Source organism: Octopus sinensis, linkage group LG16, assembly GCF_006345805.1.
Source record: "Octopus sinensis linkage group LG16, ASM634580v1, whole genome shotgun sequence".
NCBI classification, from domain to species: Eukaryota; Metazoa; Mollusca; class Cephalopoda; order Octopoda; family Octopodidae; genus Octopus; species Octopus sinensis.
In genome coordinates, this window is record NC_043012.1 from 44,001,133 (window position 1) to 44,021,142 (window position 20,010).

Here is a 20,010-nt window from a genome sequence, read left to right on the forward strand (position 1 = left end):
AGGTTTGATTCTATGATAAGGCATTTTGGGTATGTGTCTTTCACTGCAGCCTTGGGTTGACCAATGTTTGTGATTGGTATTCAGTAGAAGGAAGCTCTATAGAAGCCCAACATATGAGTGTACATGTATATTTGTGCTTGCATACAGATGTATAGGTGTGTGTGTGTGTGTGTGTGTGTGTGCACATATGTATATATATGTAAGCAAAAAAACATTTAAGCATTTACGCTCGAAATAAAATGTCATGACAGACAGACAAATGTAAAATAAGCTTTGTCTCTTTATTTAACAGAGATTGATAAAAGAAGTATCAGAGTGAAATAAGAGCTGGGGTTGACATAACAAACAACCCTGAAGGCAGGGTCACAGCACAAGCAAAGCCCTGAAACCAACAAAAGAGAAAAAACATAAAAATTTAATTTGTATTTATATAATTTTATTGGCTGGACACTCATGATTAAGTTTCGTTAGTCACCAAAATTGATTTAAACAAAATTTCACACACGCACAAAACTTTCTCAAAATGATGCAGGTGCCAAACTGTACAATGACAACACACACATAATGGACTTAAGATGGATCTAACCATGTAAAATGTCACATGGACAATGGCAGCATTCATACTTTTCCCAAGAAAGTTATAACATTGTAATGTAAGCAGTTCTTTCATAAGATTTACTGCTTCGCTTGTAATCCACAACACATTCACCTTATTACATTCTGACTTCCAACAATACATAAAAAACAAACATCAGTATATATAGAGAGATCCATCAGCGGGACCAATATAGCCAATGGCTATGAGAATAACATCAATAATTGTCCATACACCAAGACCCCCAAAACTGAATAACTTGCCAATTCCTTCTTCCCAAAGACCAAGGTAAAATCGATCGACACCAAATCCACCAAGAGTAATGCTGCAAAAGTAAAAAGATAAATAAAAGGTTTATTTAAATCAGCAGGTATATTTTCAAATCATTTATTCTCATACATAGACATCAAATTTTACTGTAACCAGTCAAATCATTTTCTATGAGCTAACAGACAAACCTCTGCTTTTACATAGTTGTTCAACTTGCTAGAAACAGCAGTGAAATTCACCTCAAATTGTACCTGTCTTCTAAAGAAATAGGACACATTAGATAATAATAATGTATTATTATTATAAATATATATAATATATTGAATAATAGAAGACAGGAATGCCTTTAATCAAATGGCTATTTAATCAAAGCTGGCTTTGGGCGAAAAAAAAGCATCATCTTTGCTAATTTATTCGATTCTCCAATATTCACTTTCAGTTCTAAGCTGTTTCACAGATGTCAGATAATTGGTAAAATACACACTTGGAAATTTACAAATTTTGTTGTCTTCAAATACAAAAATGAACATAAAGAATATGCATAGCAGAGATTAATTAGAAGGTTTAATCTTTATCTAAGAGACAAGAAATTCCTCTTCTATTGAGGTTATGCTTATTATTGGTAAAACACTTCAATGAATATGAACTGTCGGTTCATTCAGGGAAGAAGTTCTGGGAGCTTTACAGAGAATACTTGTTAAAAAGTTTTCAAATGCAGAATGAAGGTCCTTATCTAACAATTCTAATCACCTGATCTCTGGAATTTTGTCACTATTTTTCTTTGATGTAAACACTGACTCTTTGAGAAGTAACAGAAGAATGGAGTGAAATTTAACGAACAAGACTTTGTACATTAACAGAAATGAGTAAGAATGTTAAAGACATGCAATGAAAGTTAGCATAGAATCACAACAGCGAATGCTGTGATACAAATAAGCTTGTACTTTGTGAACTGTTAGAGGTTCATGAATAGATATGAATAAAATAATTCCTTCAAGACCAAAAGCCCTAAATCTATTTTATTATTAGGGTAGAATGGGGGAATAAATTAGATAAGTCATAGCAACCTGTAATTAGGAAAGGAAATTAGGAAGTCGTGTCTTGTTTCAGAAAAAAATTATGGAAATATACTAAAAACAAAACATTTTAAAAACATTTCCTTATAGTTTACAAGAGAACCTCACTGAAATCTCACGTATTTAAACAGGATCATTGTATATTTTGTAATAAAATTTTGAGGGTGTATTTAGGTATATCTACTTTTTCAGGATAAATTCCAATAAAATAATTCATCTAAACGTTGTTCATTGAAGATCAGGTAGGAGATATTTTTACTGGAAGTCTGTTCGTAAGCAAGTATTATATAAGTCCAAGGGGGATAATTCTGTACACATCGTGTTTAGTATTAGCCACTTAGTAGTGAACTGGTAGTTTCTCTGTCAGCTGACACTGGGTACAGTTGGGATGCGGTCTTGCATTCTGTGTAGATGTGTGCTAGTGACCAGGTAGTAGTTATATGACCAGACAGATGTAGAGAGAGAGAAAGAGTGTCACTTTAGGTTTAGAGGTGAGAAAAAGATTGAAAATGTTTGTGTTATTGTAGTTGAGAAGAATGAGTGTAGATGTGACTAGTTAGATGTAGAGTTGAGGATTGCAAAAGATTCAATTTCCAATAAGAGCCAAGTAGAGTTGTTGCATTGAAGACACTGAGAACAAGAACTTTGGGGAAGGCTGACATGAGGTAGATATCCTGAAAGTATGAAGATATATAATGGACAAGTTATTGGTAATGAGAATAGTTTGGTGAGAAATAAAAAAAAGAGATGTAATTGGAGGAAGACTTTGAGCCAGAATAACTGGGAGTCTTTGTTGCTATGTTTCAAGAGAGAGAAATGACTGACAGAAACAGTGTACCTATGTGAAGACCCCCAGGTTTTAGAGTGAAAATTGAATATAGAGTATAATAAGGGAAACAGAAGTGGCAATGGATAAAGGTTGAGATCTGTGTTTCAGAATATAATAGGATATGTGGTTTGCTTTTTAGAAAGAGGTGATAGTTAGATCAGAATCCACAAGTAATTAGAGAAGAGGGAGAGTGTCATGGCTGAATGATCTTACTAACAGTGACACTTGATGAATTCATTCTCCAAGAACAGTTTCCATTAGAAACTAGTCCCTTGCTTCTATGGTACCACAGCCATCACACCTGCTCTTTTATTGTGATTTTCAGGTCAGCAGCACACGTTGTTTAGTTGGATTAAAAATGCTCATTCAATTCTCCATACTTAAAAGTTATTCCCCATTTTATCTACATTAACCCTTTAGCATTTAAACCAGCAATGTCCAGCCCAAATTTTCTACTTTTATGTTCAAACTGGCCAGATACGCCGTACTTGAGAAAACTCATCAAGCCAAGTGAGATCATAGCTGTGGTTGATGCTTGTGTCATGTAACTGGGCTGTTAAAAGCATATTTCAATTGTTGGGCGATATACTGTGCTTGTGAGATCATAGTCGTGGCCGATGCCTGCGCCATCTGATTGGCATGTATGCACCATTCATATATCAGGCCTCATGGAGGCAGTGACATCAAGCCAAGTGAAATCGTAGTCAAGCCCAATGCCAATGTTGCATAACTGGCCTGTTAAAAGCACCCTTCAATCGTTGGGTGATATTCTATGCTTGTAAAGACCTGTCAAACTGAGTGAAATCATAGTTGTGGCCGATACCAGTGCCGTCTGACTGGCATCCATGCTAATGGCATGTAAAAAGCACCATTCAAGCATTAAGCCTCATGGAAGCAGTGACAGGTGACCAAGATCCTTGGCAATATACCATGCTTGTGTTGACCTGTCAAGTCAAGTGAGACCATAGTCGTGACTGATACCAGTATCAGGTCAATTGCACCCATGCTGGTGGCATGTGAAATATGCCTACTACATTCTCGGAGTGGTTGGTGTTAGGAAGGGCATCCAGCCATAGTAAACTATGTCAAATCAGATTGGAACCTGGCGCAGCCGCCTGGCTTACCAGTTTTCAGTTAAACCGTCCAACATGGAAAGCGAACATTAAATGATGATGATGATCATCATCATCATCAAAATCTCAAGGCTATGAGATAATGCATGATTAATTCAAAACAATGTGAATAAATAAGAATTACATTTGACAGAGTAATTGGAATGCTGAAGGGTTAAAATAAATAATATACAGCAAATGTTAACATCTCAGTAATAGTAACGAAAGATTAGGAATAACAATGGAAATCCAGTATAGTGAAGTATATGAAGACTGTGAAATTGATGTAAAATGAGAGACATGATATGAAGTCAGTATAAATAATATACGAGGTGGTATCAAAAAGGTTCCTGGATTAGTTATCTGAATCTATAAAAGAGGGTTTGTATGTGTGTGCATATGTTCCTTATGCATTCCAAAACCGAGTTGCTGATTTTGATGTATGAGGTATCAAAAGATTCGGTAGGCATTTGGCTACCAACTAGGTTCAGTTACTGCTGGCTTATAGTTAAACACTGGTAGGTTATAGCCTAAAAGTTTCAAAGTAAAATCTAAAAGAAACGTATTGAAGATACAACATAAAGTGAACAGGTTATCAATGAACACAGGCTTGTTTTGTTAGTCTGGCAGAAATCATAAAGTGAGATTTACCTTAACAAGAGAGCTACACTCCAACGGTAACCGCTGGTCCAATTACACAAACGGTATTTGTAAAAACTGCGATTTCCTGAGAATAAAGAGGTTTAAAAAAAGTTAATGACAATAAATCACCATTAATAAGGTTATTATTTTAAATAGTTGACCATTATTAGGCAAGCAATAATTTGCTAAAATAAATAAATTTTCAATATCTCAACAGAATTTCACTTTCAAACAGCACAATTTTCTACAAAACAATTTACTCAGTTGTGCTTCACCCAAATGACATATTACAATTGTTACAAATCTTTATATCCTACCCTCTCTTACTATCACACATCTGAAAGACTATCTGATGGTACTTGTCTTCGTATACTGTTTTTCTTACAGGAGCAGTTCATATCAATAATCTAAACCAGTTTATGGTGGGTGTCCCTAGAAATTAAATCTTCTGGCACTAGACGATCCACATATGCCCAAAACAGTTTTAGTTCTATATTTTACAGTATGATCCTTCTCTTCCATCTAATTTTATACTCTACTAAACTGATTCTTTACAAGTTATACATTTTACACGGTCGTTTATAGCAACTATTCTACATCTATTCAGTATATGATGAAAGTCTACTTTCATAGCCTATAGAAAATTTGATGTCACTTCCTCCCTCTGTTCTTTAGATTCTGTTAGATTTCCTTTTATTTTCTTTCTATTAACGAATCCGTTCAATATCTCACAATTTTCCTAGATGAACCAAACTCTCTTCATCACATGTCTAACCACTGTAATTAAACTTTTATGGTTTTTAATAGATTTTCAGTGAATAATTCCAATTAATCCAAATTTGTTTTCCTATGGATTTTCATTTCAGTGGTCATCCTTGTGACTATTTGCAATTTATTTTCGTTTTGCTCCCTGCCAAGAAATATAGACATCATTCATCTTTAGATCAAGTAATTTTTTTCTGAGAGCAAAAAATTCCTGCTGCTTTTTCCATTCTCCGTCTTATCTATACAGTTTTTGCATATCTTTTGATATCATGACATGGGTTTGTGTCATTCTTGGCTGGCAAAATAATGTCTAGCTAATAATGGTTTTCTTCCCATACTTTCAAATCAGCAATAGACTATTGGATCCTTTTAACATCCCCAAACTCATGGGTCATTCTGTATCGTTTTTTTTTTTTCTCTTCAAGGAATATTGCTACTGACATCTCATTCTTGTAAAAATCCCTTTATGGTGGAAATCCACCAGCTAATTAACTTTCAGCTAATCAACTTTCAGCACCATCGTTCTTCACATTTGCTCTCAAACACTAATCTCTCCCATGTCAGGCAATTGTAATACACCATATCACTGACTCTCTGGTAGTAATAAACAATTACTGGCAGATTTCAATGCTGGTTTCTGAATATATTTGTCAAGCAGGCAAACCACAAATCCCTTCAGGTAGATGGCCCTGCTCGATCTGCAGAAAAGGCGTAGGTAGAAACTGTATAAGATGTACTCAGTGTAAGCTATGGACACATAAGAGGTGCAGCAATATCAAAGGGAGGCTAACTGGGAGGATAGCTTTTGTATGTGGCAGATGCTCGGGAGCAATAAACACTGAAAATGCGCAGAGAACAACTTCCGCCACATTCCAGGGAGAAAAACTACAAGTAGTTGATAGCTTCCGTTACCTAGGTGACCAAGTCAGTAGAGGGGGAGGGTGCACTGAAAGTGTAGCTGCTAGAATAAGAATAGCCTGGGCTAAGTTCAGAGAGCTCTTACCTCTGCTGGTGATAAAGGGCCTCTCACTCAGAGTAAAAGATAGACTGTACGACGCATGTGTATGAACAGCCATGCTACATGGCAGTGAAACATGGGCCTTGACTGCTGAGGATATGCGTAAGCTCGCAAGAAATGAAGCCAGTATGCTCCGATGGATGTGTAATGTCAGTGTGTATACTCGACAGAGTGTTAGTGCCCTGAGAGAAAGGTTGGACCTAAGAAGCATCAGATGTGATGTGCAAGAGAGACGACTGCACTGGTATAGTGATGTGGCGAGAATGGATGTGGATAGCTGTATGAAAAAGTGCCACACCCTAGCAGTTGAGGGAACCTGTGGAAGAGGTAGACCCAGGAAGACCTGGGATGAGGTGGTGAAGCATGACCTTCAAACATTGGGCCTCACCGAGGCAATGACTAGTGACCGGGACCTCTGGAAATATGCTGTGCTGCAGAAGACTCGGCAAGAACAAGTGTGGCCTATGCTAGAAGTGTAACCCGTCCACTTATGCGTGCCTTTTCTTCATTGGACACTAAACTCTGCTTATGAAGACCAGTTGGGGCAAGTGAAATTGAAGTCGAAATCAAAGTCGGTGACTGGCATCCATGCTAGTGGAGTGCTAAGAGTACCATACGAGTGAGATCGTTGCCAGAGCAACAAGCTGGCCTTTGTGCCAATGGCACGTTAAACACACCAGTTGAGCATGATCGTTACTGTGTCGCCTTACTAGCACTTGTGCTGGTGGCACGTGAAAAAACATTCAAGTGAGGTTGTTGCCAGTGCCAGTGCCACTGGACTGGCTCCTGTGCAGGTGGCACATAAAAAGCACTATTTGAGTGTGGCTGTTGCCAGTACCACCAAACTGGCCTTCATGCTGGTGGCATGTAAAAGCACCCACTACACTCTCGAAGGGCATTCAGCTGTAGAAACTGCCAGATCAGATTGGAGTCTGGTTTGCCAGACCTCAGTCAAATCGTCCAACCCATGCTAGCATGGAAAGCAGATGTTAAATGATGATGATGATGATGATGAATGGATCAACTATACCAAGTATTGGGTAGTCAACACCTATTTGGCTTCTATCTTATATATCTTCCGCTCAGTATAGTTCATCATGTACCTGGCCAGCATACCTGCGGAAAATCTTGTATGAAGTGTTTAAATAAATGACTGGTCTTTACTCTTTTACTTGTTTCAGTCATTTGACTGCAGCCATGCTGGAGCACAACCTTTAGTTGAATAAATGAACCCCAGGACTTATTCTCTGTAAGCCTAGTACTTATTCCATCAGTTTCTTTCTGCCGAATTGCTAAGCAATGGGAACATAAATACACCAACATCAGTTGTCAAGCAATGGAGAGGGTACAAACACTAACACAGACAACAAACGCATACATACATACATTCATAAATATGATATATATATATATATAAACTAGAAAAAAAACACCTTTTATCAATTCAAAATGAAAAATTAAATTGCACCATCTAGAAAATTACATATAATAGAAAGTTTAAATATAAGATAAAAAATATAATGATGATTAAGTAATGTGCAAAATAATAAATAAAACGTATATATTTGGTAGAATAATGACACGTGTTTCGTGGCTATATCTAAGAAATGATTATAGTAAAAATATTAGTAGTAGTAGTAAAATCACTTCAATATAAATATAGCTACTTATCAGGTACTCATCAGGATAACTACAATAATAAAATAATTCATTAATAAATATATGTAAATAATCTTATAAAATATAAATATATTCTTTAAAATAGATATCTATATATCTATCTATCTATATATATATATATATATATATAATATATATATATATATATATATATATATATATATATATATATATATATATATATATATATATATATATATATATATATATAATATATTATATATATATATATATATATATATATATATATATATATATATATATATATATATTATATATATATATATATATATATATATATATATATATATTATATATATATAATATATTATATATATATATATATATATATATATATCAGATACAAAATATAAATTAAGTGAAAACTAAATACAACACTTTAAACTATATACATTAAATCAAATTATTAATTAATATATTAATTTAATAAACATCCAAATAAAGTTTAATACCCATTAAGCAATTAATACTAAAAACCTTAATATTAATTAATATACATAATGCTAGTACAAGCCATAAATACTGGAATCAAAAATATGAAATGGTTCAAATATAGACACACCCATTATATAAACTAACTATACAATTAATATATATGTAGTATCTATAGATTTAATATATAACTCAATAATACAGTTGACCAAAATATCAATTAATATAAAAACTAATTTACTTAAATGTAATACTACTTGATAAATATACCACCTAATTATTAAATAATGTATTGTCTAACAAAATTAATTCTCAAATTAAATTATATGTAATACGTTAAATCTCTTTATAAACACTAAGACCTATATATTTTTTTACGTTTAAAATTCAATTATATTATTTTCATCGGACAAGCTAAGTAACGGTTTTTGCTTATAAATATTATTTGGCTTTTGAATTATATTGGGTTTGATTATTATTGCTGTTGAAATATTATTATTTTTATATATATTTTATTGATAGTTATAAGTTATGATAGTTATTAATTATGATATCTATTTATTTAGAATGCTTTATTATTATTTTTATAAAGGGATTTAACGTATTACATATAATTTAATTTGAGAATTAATTTTGCTAGACAATACATTATTTGTATATATAAATTATCAATAATAATTGTATTTAACTGCTATTTCTAAATTTCGGTATGTGGTGAAGCAATTTTGCTAAACCCTAATTATAATTATGTTTATAATTATAATAATTTTTGTATAAGTTTACCAATAATGGTTCTTTTAACATACCAAACTACTTGGTAAGATTATCAATTATAAATTGATTAATTAATATTACCCTTTATTATTATTGATATAATTCTCTCCCTGATAGTAAACTGCAGTTTCTGTGGGATTACTCGTAACGCACATGGGTGATTGGGAGAAGGTGCAAGCCCTAACTCGTCTGCATGAATTCAGAATACTGGTTTTTTGGATGTTAATTTTGTTTGATGGCGCTCGGTCAAATAAATATCTTGATTACTAGTGCTCTCAAATTTATAACTGAAATCCTATACTGATGATGGAAATAAGGTATGAGTTATTTTATATATCTTTAATCCAGAAACGCGTATATAGTTAATCAAAGCCGGGTGGATTCGTTATTTTCCCTCTTTGCCTGTATGAGTTGAGAGTATTGCTGTCTGGGAGATATCTTATGGTAGCAGAATAGTATTTAACTGCTATTTCTAAATTTCGGTATGTGGTGAAGCAATTTTGCTAAACCTTAATTATAATTATGTTTATAATTATAATAAATTTTATATATATATATATATATATATATATATATATATATTTTTTTTTTTTTTAATAATATATTATTATTAATATTAGGAAATCAATATCAAAACTCCTCAGAAAGATATATACGTGTGAAAAATAATCGTTGTATTAAAAATATATATAAATAAATATAACTATGTATAAAAATATATGTAAATATGTATAAGTATAAATATATAATGTATATGACAGTTTAAAAGTTTTGAATTAAGTATTTAAAGCATCTTACGATCGTTTCACAGAAGTGCTGTCCCTATAATGAAATCCTATATTGATAAGCATTTATAGACAACTCTTCTGCTCTTCAGAGATATAAAATTTGAATTCTGTATAACATATCGAATAGTAGTTTTTTCTTTAAATTTGAAGTAATACTATAAAATATTATTTGTTTGAAAGATAAATTAAAAATTACTGCTTTTGATGCTATATGCATGTGAGACTTGGGCCTTGATGCAAAGAGAACATCTGCTTTTGGCGCAGAGAGATATGGAAAGTTCGATGTTGGGAATCTTGCTAAGAGATCACATTCAGAAAGAGGAGATCAGGGATAAAACTGGAGTAAAGGACATTGTCACACAATACCACCAGGTAAAGCTACAATGGGCTGGTCATGTCACAAGGTTCACCGGCAATTGGTGGACCCATGTAGTTTCCGAGTGATACACATAGGAATGGAAGAGACCACTTGGAAGACCTCCAGTCAGGTGGGAAGATGATTTGAGAAACTTACAAAAAAAATTGGACATGAATTAAGAGATGATATGGTTGGACAACATCCAAAGTATTGGCATAGTGGGCATTGGTAATAGGCATATAAAGTGGATGAAAGATCTATACTGAGTGAAAAGTGCCAAGACTTGCTATAAGAGGGTACATGTGCTAGTGCCAGACTAGAATCATTTGGACATAACTTGTTGAATATGGCAATGGTCAATCTCATAGATAAGAAAATACAGGACTGAAAGTATCTCGGAAATGTATTTAACTTGTGCAAGTTATAGCAAAATACAAGTCAAAAATGACAAAAAAGAGGAGAAACGAAAAAAAGGAACAAGCAGAAAGAAAAGTCTTGTATCAATATAGCATTGCATATGAACGACAGGATTTGTTCATTCATTCATTTTAAGTCCCAACTGACACACAGTGTCCTGTACATTTGTTAAGTTTTGATAATTAAACTTAAAACTCACCTAAGCACATTACTGGCTCTTTAACTTTACACGTTGAAACATACTTCTGTCTTGGTGCTGCAACAACTCGGCAAGAAGTCGAGGAATTGCAAGTATAGTTCGATGGATCCAGCTGGTAACAAAACCTACATTCTAACTGCCTTTCAAATTTTTCTGGACCCTTTGAAAATAGAAATATAAAGTTTAATATTAAGAAAACAATGTATAAGTTTATAAAATAGGATACATTATATATACATTATTCTTCTACAAAAATGTTGTTGACAGTGACTTCAAAATTTCAGCCAGACAAGCCATAATTGGTCTGCAATCCAATGATGCCTTAGCTGGCCGAAACTCTGAAGTCACTGTCAACAACATTTTTGTAGAAGACTAATAAATTTGTACTTGACAAAAATATAGAGTAACCCATCAGATTAATTATAATTGAACATAAAAACAAACATCATCATCATCGTTTAACATCCGCTTTCCATGCTAGCATGGGTTGGACGATTTGACTGAGGACTGGCGAACCAGATGGCTGCACCAGGCTCCAATCTTGATCTGGCAGAGTTTCTACAGCTGGATGCCCTTCCTAACGCCAACCACTCTGAGAGTGCTTTTACGTACCACCGGCACAAGGGCCAGTCAGGCGGTACTGGCAACGGCCATGAAAAAATTGTATTTTTTATTATTTTAATATATATATGTCTGTGGACGAAGAGATGGTGGCAGGCAATTTAACATGGGAGTATTCTTAATTCTACGTATTAATTCATGTTATCTACAACCAGATTATTTTGGAATGTTACTTGTTGTGAACTAGTTTCCTACCTGAAAGCTCTATGCCTCAACCACTTAATGCCATCACACATCTAAATATGTCTTCAAAATCCCCATCCGACTGTTAAACATATTTATGTTTTAACATGGTCAAGGTTTAGGAAGTTGATAGCAATTGTAGCAAAGTACTTTGCTTGCTGCAGTGTTTTGGTGACTGTTATAAATGAAATAAGAGAGGAGAGAGCTACTATGACCAGCAAACTCATCTCTTTTATGCGACATAACAGATAGGTGATTGTAGTTTAAGAGTTTGTTTTGTTATTCAATAATTTTAGTAGACAGCAGCCAACCAAAGTATTAAATCAGTTTCTCAATCAGAAGTTATTCCATTTTTGTGGATATGCTACGTTTAGATACTGAGACTTAGTTTAAAATATGTAGCCTTCATTTGAAAGGCAGTAGATAATTAATTAAATAAGATTTGATCATTACGTTGAGTTTGTTAATTAATTGTGTAGAAGCTCCTTTAACACAAACAACTTCAAATCTACAAAATTAGAAAACCCTCAGTAAAACATAAATAGTACATCTATCCATGACCAGAGATGAACTTCTTTCTCTTCAATGATATAGCTTAAAACAAGGTAAATAAGTTACTGTTTTCTTTAGCAAAGACTTCATAAATAACCATAAAGGCTTAAGCCAGTATGGTTAAGTATCTTGACCAAGAACACAATGTTTGCAGTGGAATGCACACTAACAACGTAATCTCTTATCCACACTGTAATTATTCCTTTTCAATTTTTATCTTTTTCCATCTTGAGTCAAATTAAGTTCATGGTTAAAATAAAAGACTGACCTGCCTTAATTTTATGATTTAATAGCAATGATGATGATGATGATAACCCTTTTTATTACACGTAAAAGGCCTGAAATTTGCAGGGAGAGGATAGTTGATTACATCGACCCCAGTGTTTCAGTTACAAAATTTATCGACCCCAAAAGGATGAAAAGCAAAGTTGACCTCAATGGAATCTGAACTCAGAATGTAAAGACGGATGAAATGGCATTAAACATTTTGCCTGGCATGCTAACGATTCTGCCAGCACCTTAATAATCCTTTCTACTATAGGCACAAAGCTAGAAATTTGGTGGGAGGGGTTAAGTCGATAACATTGACCCCAATACTCAGCTGGTACATAATTTAGGATGAAAGGCAAAGTCAACCTCAGCAGAATTTGAACTCAGAACAATGAAGACAGACAAAATACTGCTAAGCATTTTGCCCAGTGTGCTAATGATTGTGTCATCTCACTGTCTTCAGATCTCAACTGATTGGAAGTGTTATCATGTACATTGTTTTGTCTTGGTATAAAAGATGGGCAACAGCAAATATTCTGCTCAATACCAGAGATTTGCTTGTCAGTTGGTCCCACATTGGTCCCAGGGATCAACTGGTACTTATTTTATCGACCCCGAAAGGATGAAAAGCAAAGTCTGCCTCGGCAGAATTTGAACTTAGAATATGATGAGGGATGAAATACTACTAAGCATCATTTTGCCTGGCACATTAATGATTCTGCCAGCTGGCTGATTTAACAATAATAATAATAATAATGCTTTCTATTATAGGCACAAGGCCTGAAATTTGGAGGGGGGTTGAACTCAGAATGTAGCAGCAGACAAATTACTGCTAAGCATTTTGCCTGGTGTGCTAACAATTCTGCCAGCTCACAGCAGCAGCAACAACAATAATAACAATAATAATAATAATAATAATAATAATAATAATAATAATAATACCCTCATGCAGTAACCAGGCAGTGGCTCTCATGGCTTCTGATCTTAACTGATTGGAAGTGTTATCATGTACATTGTTTTGTCTTGGTATAAAAGATGGTCTACAGCAAATATTCTGCTCAATACCACAGATTTACTTGTCAGTTGTTTGACCTTAACCAGTTGAGCATGTTCCTTAGTGGCTGACGATATGTGCATCCCTGATCACGAGCAGAAGTAGTGGGGGAGCATCATAGCCATGTGTTGAGAGGGATTCTTAGAGGTCTGAATAATTCACCTTTGGAAACATGGGTGTTTCGTTCATCATCCTAAAGCAACCCTTATTCAGGGACCTTTTGAGCAGGATAGGCTACTCGACCTGAAGAAAATTCTAACTGGGCCCCACCTGCAAGGTCATGCGCTGTTTATTTTGATATAAGATCACCATGTCGCGCACATATGGTTGTGATGCGTGTACCTAGTGTACCCTTATCAGACGGGTAGTCATGATGGGTATGCTGGGCTTTGTATATTTTACCCCAGTGTCACTTTGATGGCATGCACTGCTCTCTCACTCAATAATAATAATAATGGTTGTGATGCATGTGCCTGGTGTACCCTTATCAGACAAATAGTCATGATGGGTATAATGGGCTTCGTATATTTTACCCCAGTGTCACTTTGATGGCATGCACTGTTCTCTCACTCAATAGTAATAACAATATCAAAAAAGGAAAAGGATACCAGTAGAATATAAATACACCAAATTACATTACCGTACAATTAATGAACTGCTTAGCTTTGCAGGTCACTGTGTGAATTTGGCCATAAATACATGAACTACTGAAATTACAAGTGATGCAGTCTGGTCCCAGATCCTGACACATGGTCAAGCTAGGGCACTGATGAATGTATGATTCTGTTACTCCATTATCTGTTTGTCCTTTGCTAGAGTTTGTGCTTGAAGTAGACTGTGTTCCTGGAGTGCTCAGGCCATCTCGACTGGAGCTCGGGACTGTATTAAAAATAAATTTGGAAACAATTTTTAAAATGTACAACTAAAATGATAACTAGAAGGGAATATGTAAATTAGCCAAACTGTTAATAACTATCTTTAAAAATCTATTTAAAAGTCACTATGCCCACAGGTAGACAAACAGAGCCATTTGAATAACATGTTTCAAAACAATATCCCACATCTCTCTTTTATGCATGAATTCACACTCATTGTTTTCACTTTCCTTATTTCACAATGGCTTATCTCCACAGAAATAGCCTCTCCCTCATAGTCTGATTTTCATTTGTTAAATCATTAATAGAAATATAACTATGAAAGGTTATTGAAGGAAAAGAAAGTGTAAGAGAGAGGGACAACCCCAAATAAGCCAGAGAGAGAGAGAGAGAGAGAGAGAGCGAGAAAGAGAGACTAGCTGTTAAAGTTAACAATAATACACTAAGAGTGATGAAGGCTATGGAGGGAGGGGAGGAAAGCAGCTGGATCATCAAGAATACTCCTGAGATACTGAAAATATCTGGCAAAGTAAGACATGTATTAATCAATCAGGTTATAGAGACAGGTGTCATACCCAATGGCTGATGTAGCAGTATTGTAACCAACTGTTACAAGAGCAAAGGAGATGCCCAAGAACAGTGGTTCTCAACCATCATTTTTTTTTTCCTGATTACCCGATTCATTTCTGTTTCACTTGAATGGAACCTCATAGTCATTTGATGTTTAAAAAAATTAATATATTTTTATAATTAAATATTATTAGGAATAATATAAACAAAATTGTTAAAATATTTTGTGTATAACCAATTTATTGCATGTAAATTTTAATAAAATCTTATATGGACTGCAAGGGTCATATGGATCCCAGCTGAGTACCGCACTCTAGAAAGAAGCTGGTACAAAGGCATCAATCAGATGGATCAAGTTATAAGAGTAAAAAAGAAAATGAGTTGTAACACAACTAATTAATTAGGAAAACAATAAGCTTAGATCAAATGCAGTTCATGTTTATTAAGAGAGGAGAAGAGCAGAAAGGCAGAGATTTTCCAATGTTGATGTTCTAGACTGCAAGACACTGAGAAATGTATGCTGTGGATAATGGTACAATTGCATTTAGGGATTCTGAAAAGAAAGGGGCATGATATCTTGTCACCACTATATCATAATGTGGGGTAACCATGTATCTCCTTATGTAGTGAGACATCGGTTCTTGTTCTTCTATTATACATTAGCTTCTCAATACCTGGCATATTCCACCTCCCTCACTCAAGGCCTTTTTCTTTGTCATGCGAATTACTTGGCAATCTTATTAGTGCTGTACTCATTACACTTTGCAAAGTGGTTGGTGCTAGGAAGAGCATCTAGCTGTAGAAAACATGCCAAACAGTCATTGGAGTTAAATATAGTCCTCTAGCTCAATGGATCTTGTTCAGCCATCCAGCCCATCCTAGTATGGAAGACAGGTGTTAAGTGATAATCATATACACACTTAGTCTTGCATGCATGTCTGTGTGTGTACACACGCATACACATATACTGTGTATAGTATATCTTGGATGTACAAATATATGCACAATTGCTACTGTTGAATTTAGAGCTCCATGTAGATTATCATCATCCAGTCTGTTCTCAGTATACTGGTTAAGTACTATACTTAGTAGTATTACTAATTGTGATATACAAAGCAAATGTAGGAGAAATTAGGACAGGTTTATATCATTTGTTCCTACATATATTTCACCATTATGGTTGTTTGGATCTCAGTATTGGCTCCAAAAAGCTTACATCTACATGGAGGAGAGAGTGTTGTCACTCAGCAATGGGGAAAGTGGAAAAAGAAGGACTGGACTAGAAACTAAAGAGGACTCAGGACTCAGAGGTGGCAAGTGGTGTTAGTGTGGGGTGAGTAACACACTTTTCATATTTACATTTTCACGATATCATTCATGCTATCATAACTTTAATATTTTGATTTTATTTTTTCATGTTTATTTTCATGTGTCATTCATAGTATCATATTTTATTTTTATATATTTTTAATTGTTATATGTCCCCACATGTTTTGTAGTGTCCCCTCTATGTTATGCCTTTATGGCAAAATTTTGAAATAAAGTAGCTTGCTTACTAACTACATAGTTCTAGGTTCAGTCCTACTGCGTGGCACCTTGGGCAAGTGTCTTCTACTATAGCCTTGGGCTGACCAAAGATATTTAGAAACTGAAAGAAGCCCGTCATATATATATATGTGTGTGTGTGTGTTTGTCTCCCCAACATCGCTTGACAGCCGATGCTGGTGTGTTTACGTCCCTGCAAACTAGCGGTTCGGCAAAAGGCACCAACAGAATTAGTACCAGGCTTACAAAGAACAAGCCCAGGGGTCGACTTGCTAAACTAAAGGCATGGCTGCAATCAAATGACTGAAACAAGTAAAAGATAGAAGCTAGAAAGAAGTGTAGTACTTAGTAGACAGTGAGGGGAAGAGGACCAATTCCATAGAATTCTATATCGATTCATTTTTAGCAACCACCAATGAGTGTCACTAGCATTAACAGATTGATACTGATATTATTTAGATATTTGGTAATTGTTCAGTTTAGTTATATAAAAAAAGTAAATAAAAATTAAGGGGGAAATAAGTAGTAAAAGAAGCAACGGGTCATTGGGTATTCGGTGGCATAAAGATAGCCTCAAGAAAGTGTTTTTTGGTCGAAGTACCTGACCGCACAGAAGAAACTTTAACTGAGCTGATACAAAGGTGGATTTTTGCCTAGTGTCACATAGTCAGTGATGGATGGCGAGTATATAATAACATTGCTATCCTCAATGGTGGTGCCTCCACGCATGAGGTGATTGTACACCAACATTTTGTTAATCCTTATTATCAAGACGTCCACACACAAAATTTGGAAAATACATGGATGCGGGTGAAACGGAAGTTGAGACGACAGTTTGGGACATCGTACGAATTGTTTGTTTCGTAGCTACATGAGTTTCTCTGGCCTAATTCCACAGAGAAAATGGATACATTTGTTCACTTCCCGGTGCGTCGCCAAAGCTGCTTCTTTTACTACTTCTCTCCCCTTAATTTTTATTTACTTTTTTATATAACTAAACTGCAAAATTACCCTAATATTATTTTTTGCTGACAACCGAAGGACGAAAGACAAAGAAATTTTAAACTCAGAAAATAGAGGAATGTACATCAAACTATTTGATTTGGAATTACTTAAATGTTACCACCATTCATCCAAATATAATAACTGAATACTGTAAAGGTGTTAGTTAAGTTTTCTGTTCAAGAAACACGCCATCCAACTCATTAGAATTATGTCTTTATATTTACTATCTTGTGGCTACGATGCGATCCTGGGTAAGACCAAACCTCTGGTCACCCCAAGCCACAGACGAGGAAACTACGAATCAAAGCATGAGTTTTCTATGTAAAAAAAAAATGTGCTTTTAAGCATTTTACAATTATTTTTCCTAGATTATCCTTTTATATTTTTGATAATAAACGAATATTTCGAATCAATTACTGAATTTTCAGTGTGGAGACGTGATCTGAATACTTGCAAGAAGGTAGACAGGAGGATAGGTGGTATTAAACCGCGTCTATCACATAGGAACAGATAATGGCCTTCCATACAGTTGTAACAAAACACTCAGATAAGAAACGAGCTAAGTATGAAAGTCGGCGATAGATGTACCTTACGATACTTTAAAAAAGGCAACGTTTTGTCGAAACGACGGTCTAAATCTTCGGCAATCTCCGTACAGAATTTTTATTCATTTACTTTTTCATATCCTGTTGAATGCGACATTTGCATAGAACAAAACAAAAGATGCTAGAGTAGGAAAGATCTTTGCGGACATGAAAAGGGGTGTAAATGAATCATTCTAAGTTACAATACTATTTAGTTTGCCAACACTAGCATGTGGGTAAAACAAGTTAGGATTCTGAAGATTGAGTTGTTTAGCTCCAACTTTGGTCGAGTAGACCTACGATTTAAGGTTGCGCTTATTTTCTTAACTGTAAGAAGTGATTAAAGATAGATTTGGCAGTTACTCCAAGTTGATCAGGGCTTCCTTGTTTGGCTTGTAATGGTTAAATAACTTAATCATAATGTATTATTTTATTTCAGGATACCTACACAAGTGTAACCAACCTCCATACCTACTTTGTTTCCTCATAACTTTCAGAAAAATCTGCTGAAGTAAAGAATACGCACACCACCCGTTTTCGGAGCAACAAAAACCCTGACCCTAAAACTAACCCTAAACCCCGGGTGTGCGTATTCTTTACTTTCGCCGAAAAATCGATATTTTCATCATGAAATTTTCTACAAATTTTTTCAGAAGGTGTGGGGTAGGAGTTTCGGGTAATTCACATAAGTCAAATGTTTCCTCATAATTTTCACGCTATTCGGAGTACCACACTTCTGCAGGTATGCTTTTATTTCCTTATTGTTTAGGAAAAAAAATAACAGCAAATGAGGTATTACCCGGGTTTACTCAAGCAGATAACTATTTGTCAGTGTAGTTGTGCGCATTTAAGACCCTGAGTGTAACTGATCTTGATTTACAAGACTACAACAGCACAATAAATATTAAAAGTGTTTTGTGTTGGACTGTTTTGCTTGTTTGTTACTTGGGCCTTGCTTAAAAACTGATTATTTTTCATAGAGTAAACAAAGCTTACCCTCTACTGACGAACTGGAACTATCTCCACGAGTAAGAATAAACAAAAAGGAGAAGAAAGGAAGGAGAAGTGAGATTCGGGACCAGTTTAAGCGATAAATTCTGTCAGTTGACATTCTCAAACGCATTTTAGCAACGGGGTTTCACCCCTCATTGAGGAACACTGAATGAGAAAGCGGTGTTAAAACACTAACAATCCCTCCTTGTAATATGTCCAGCTATTTTCGATATGTTCGTTAAAATCTCTTTAGATCCTACTTTAAGAGTTGAAATTGTAAATTTCAGTCAAAAGATTTTTTAACGAGTCATATATATATATATATATATATATATATAATATATATATATATATATATATATATATATATATATATGTATGTATCTGTGTGTATGTTTTTGAAACGTCAATGTGTATGCGTACTTTCAGAGAATTTAGTTACTTAACAGAATTACGTCCCTTGTAAGATTCTCCAGCCCGAACGTAAGCTGATGAATAATATAATTTTGTAAATAGAAAAATCGTACAAATTCTGTTTGTATATTTCGTTTTTATTTTACAATTAAGGACCATAAAAGATTTGTAAGTTATGCATAAGGTAACAGATTTCGAGGCAGAGGACAGTCAGCGAACCCCAAGATTAAACAGGAGGCGAATGTAAAGGGACGCAACTGGATATGGCATAGGCTCAATCTGCTTTTGACCAATGACTCCTAGAAGTAACATCTTATTCAACTCTCAAAGACTAATTTAACAATCAGTTTAACATAAATAATTTCATA

The 20,010-nt window shown here is 34.6% G+C and overlaps 1 protein-coding gene across 1 annotated transcript; it reads right to left on the reverse strand.

Annotated features, from left to right (window-relative positions):
* Nucleotides 1–419: 419 nt before the first annotated feature.
* On the reverse strand, nt 420–19,427 carry LOC115220468 (TM2 domain-containing protein 3). Its single transcript, XM_029790597.2, has 5 exons — nt 19,232–19,427; nt 14,297–14,535; nt 10,977–11,136; nt 4,534–4,609; nt 420–920 (listed from the first exon to the last, which is right to left on the reverse strand). Exons 1-5 carry the CDS (start codon nt 19,356–19,358, stop codon nt 752–754), a joined length of 771 nt encoding a protein of 256 aa, XP_029646457.1. The 5' UTR covers nt 19,359–19,427; the 3' UTR covers nt 420–751.
* Between the last annotated feature and the right edge of the window lie 583 nt (nt 19,428–20,010).

Bases quoted from the DNA above. Each gene is read 5' to 3' on its own strand.
- LOC115220468 (XM_029790597.2), bottom strand. From the start codon at position 19,358: ATGCGTTTGAGAATGTCAACTGACAGAATTTATCGCTTAAACTGGTCC. The intron at 14,536-19,231 runs GTAAGCTTTGTT...TTTTTAATACAG, and splicing joins TTCCAGTTCGTCAGTAGAGG to TCCCGAGCTCCAGTCGAGAT. The intron at 4,610-10,976 runs GTGAGTTTTAAG...CTTTATTCTCAG, and splicing joins AGAGCCAGTAATGTGCTTAG to GAAATCGCAGTTTTTACAAA.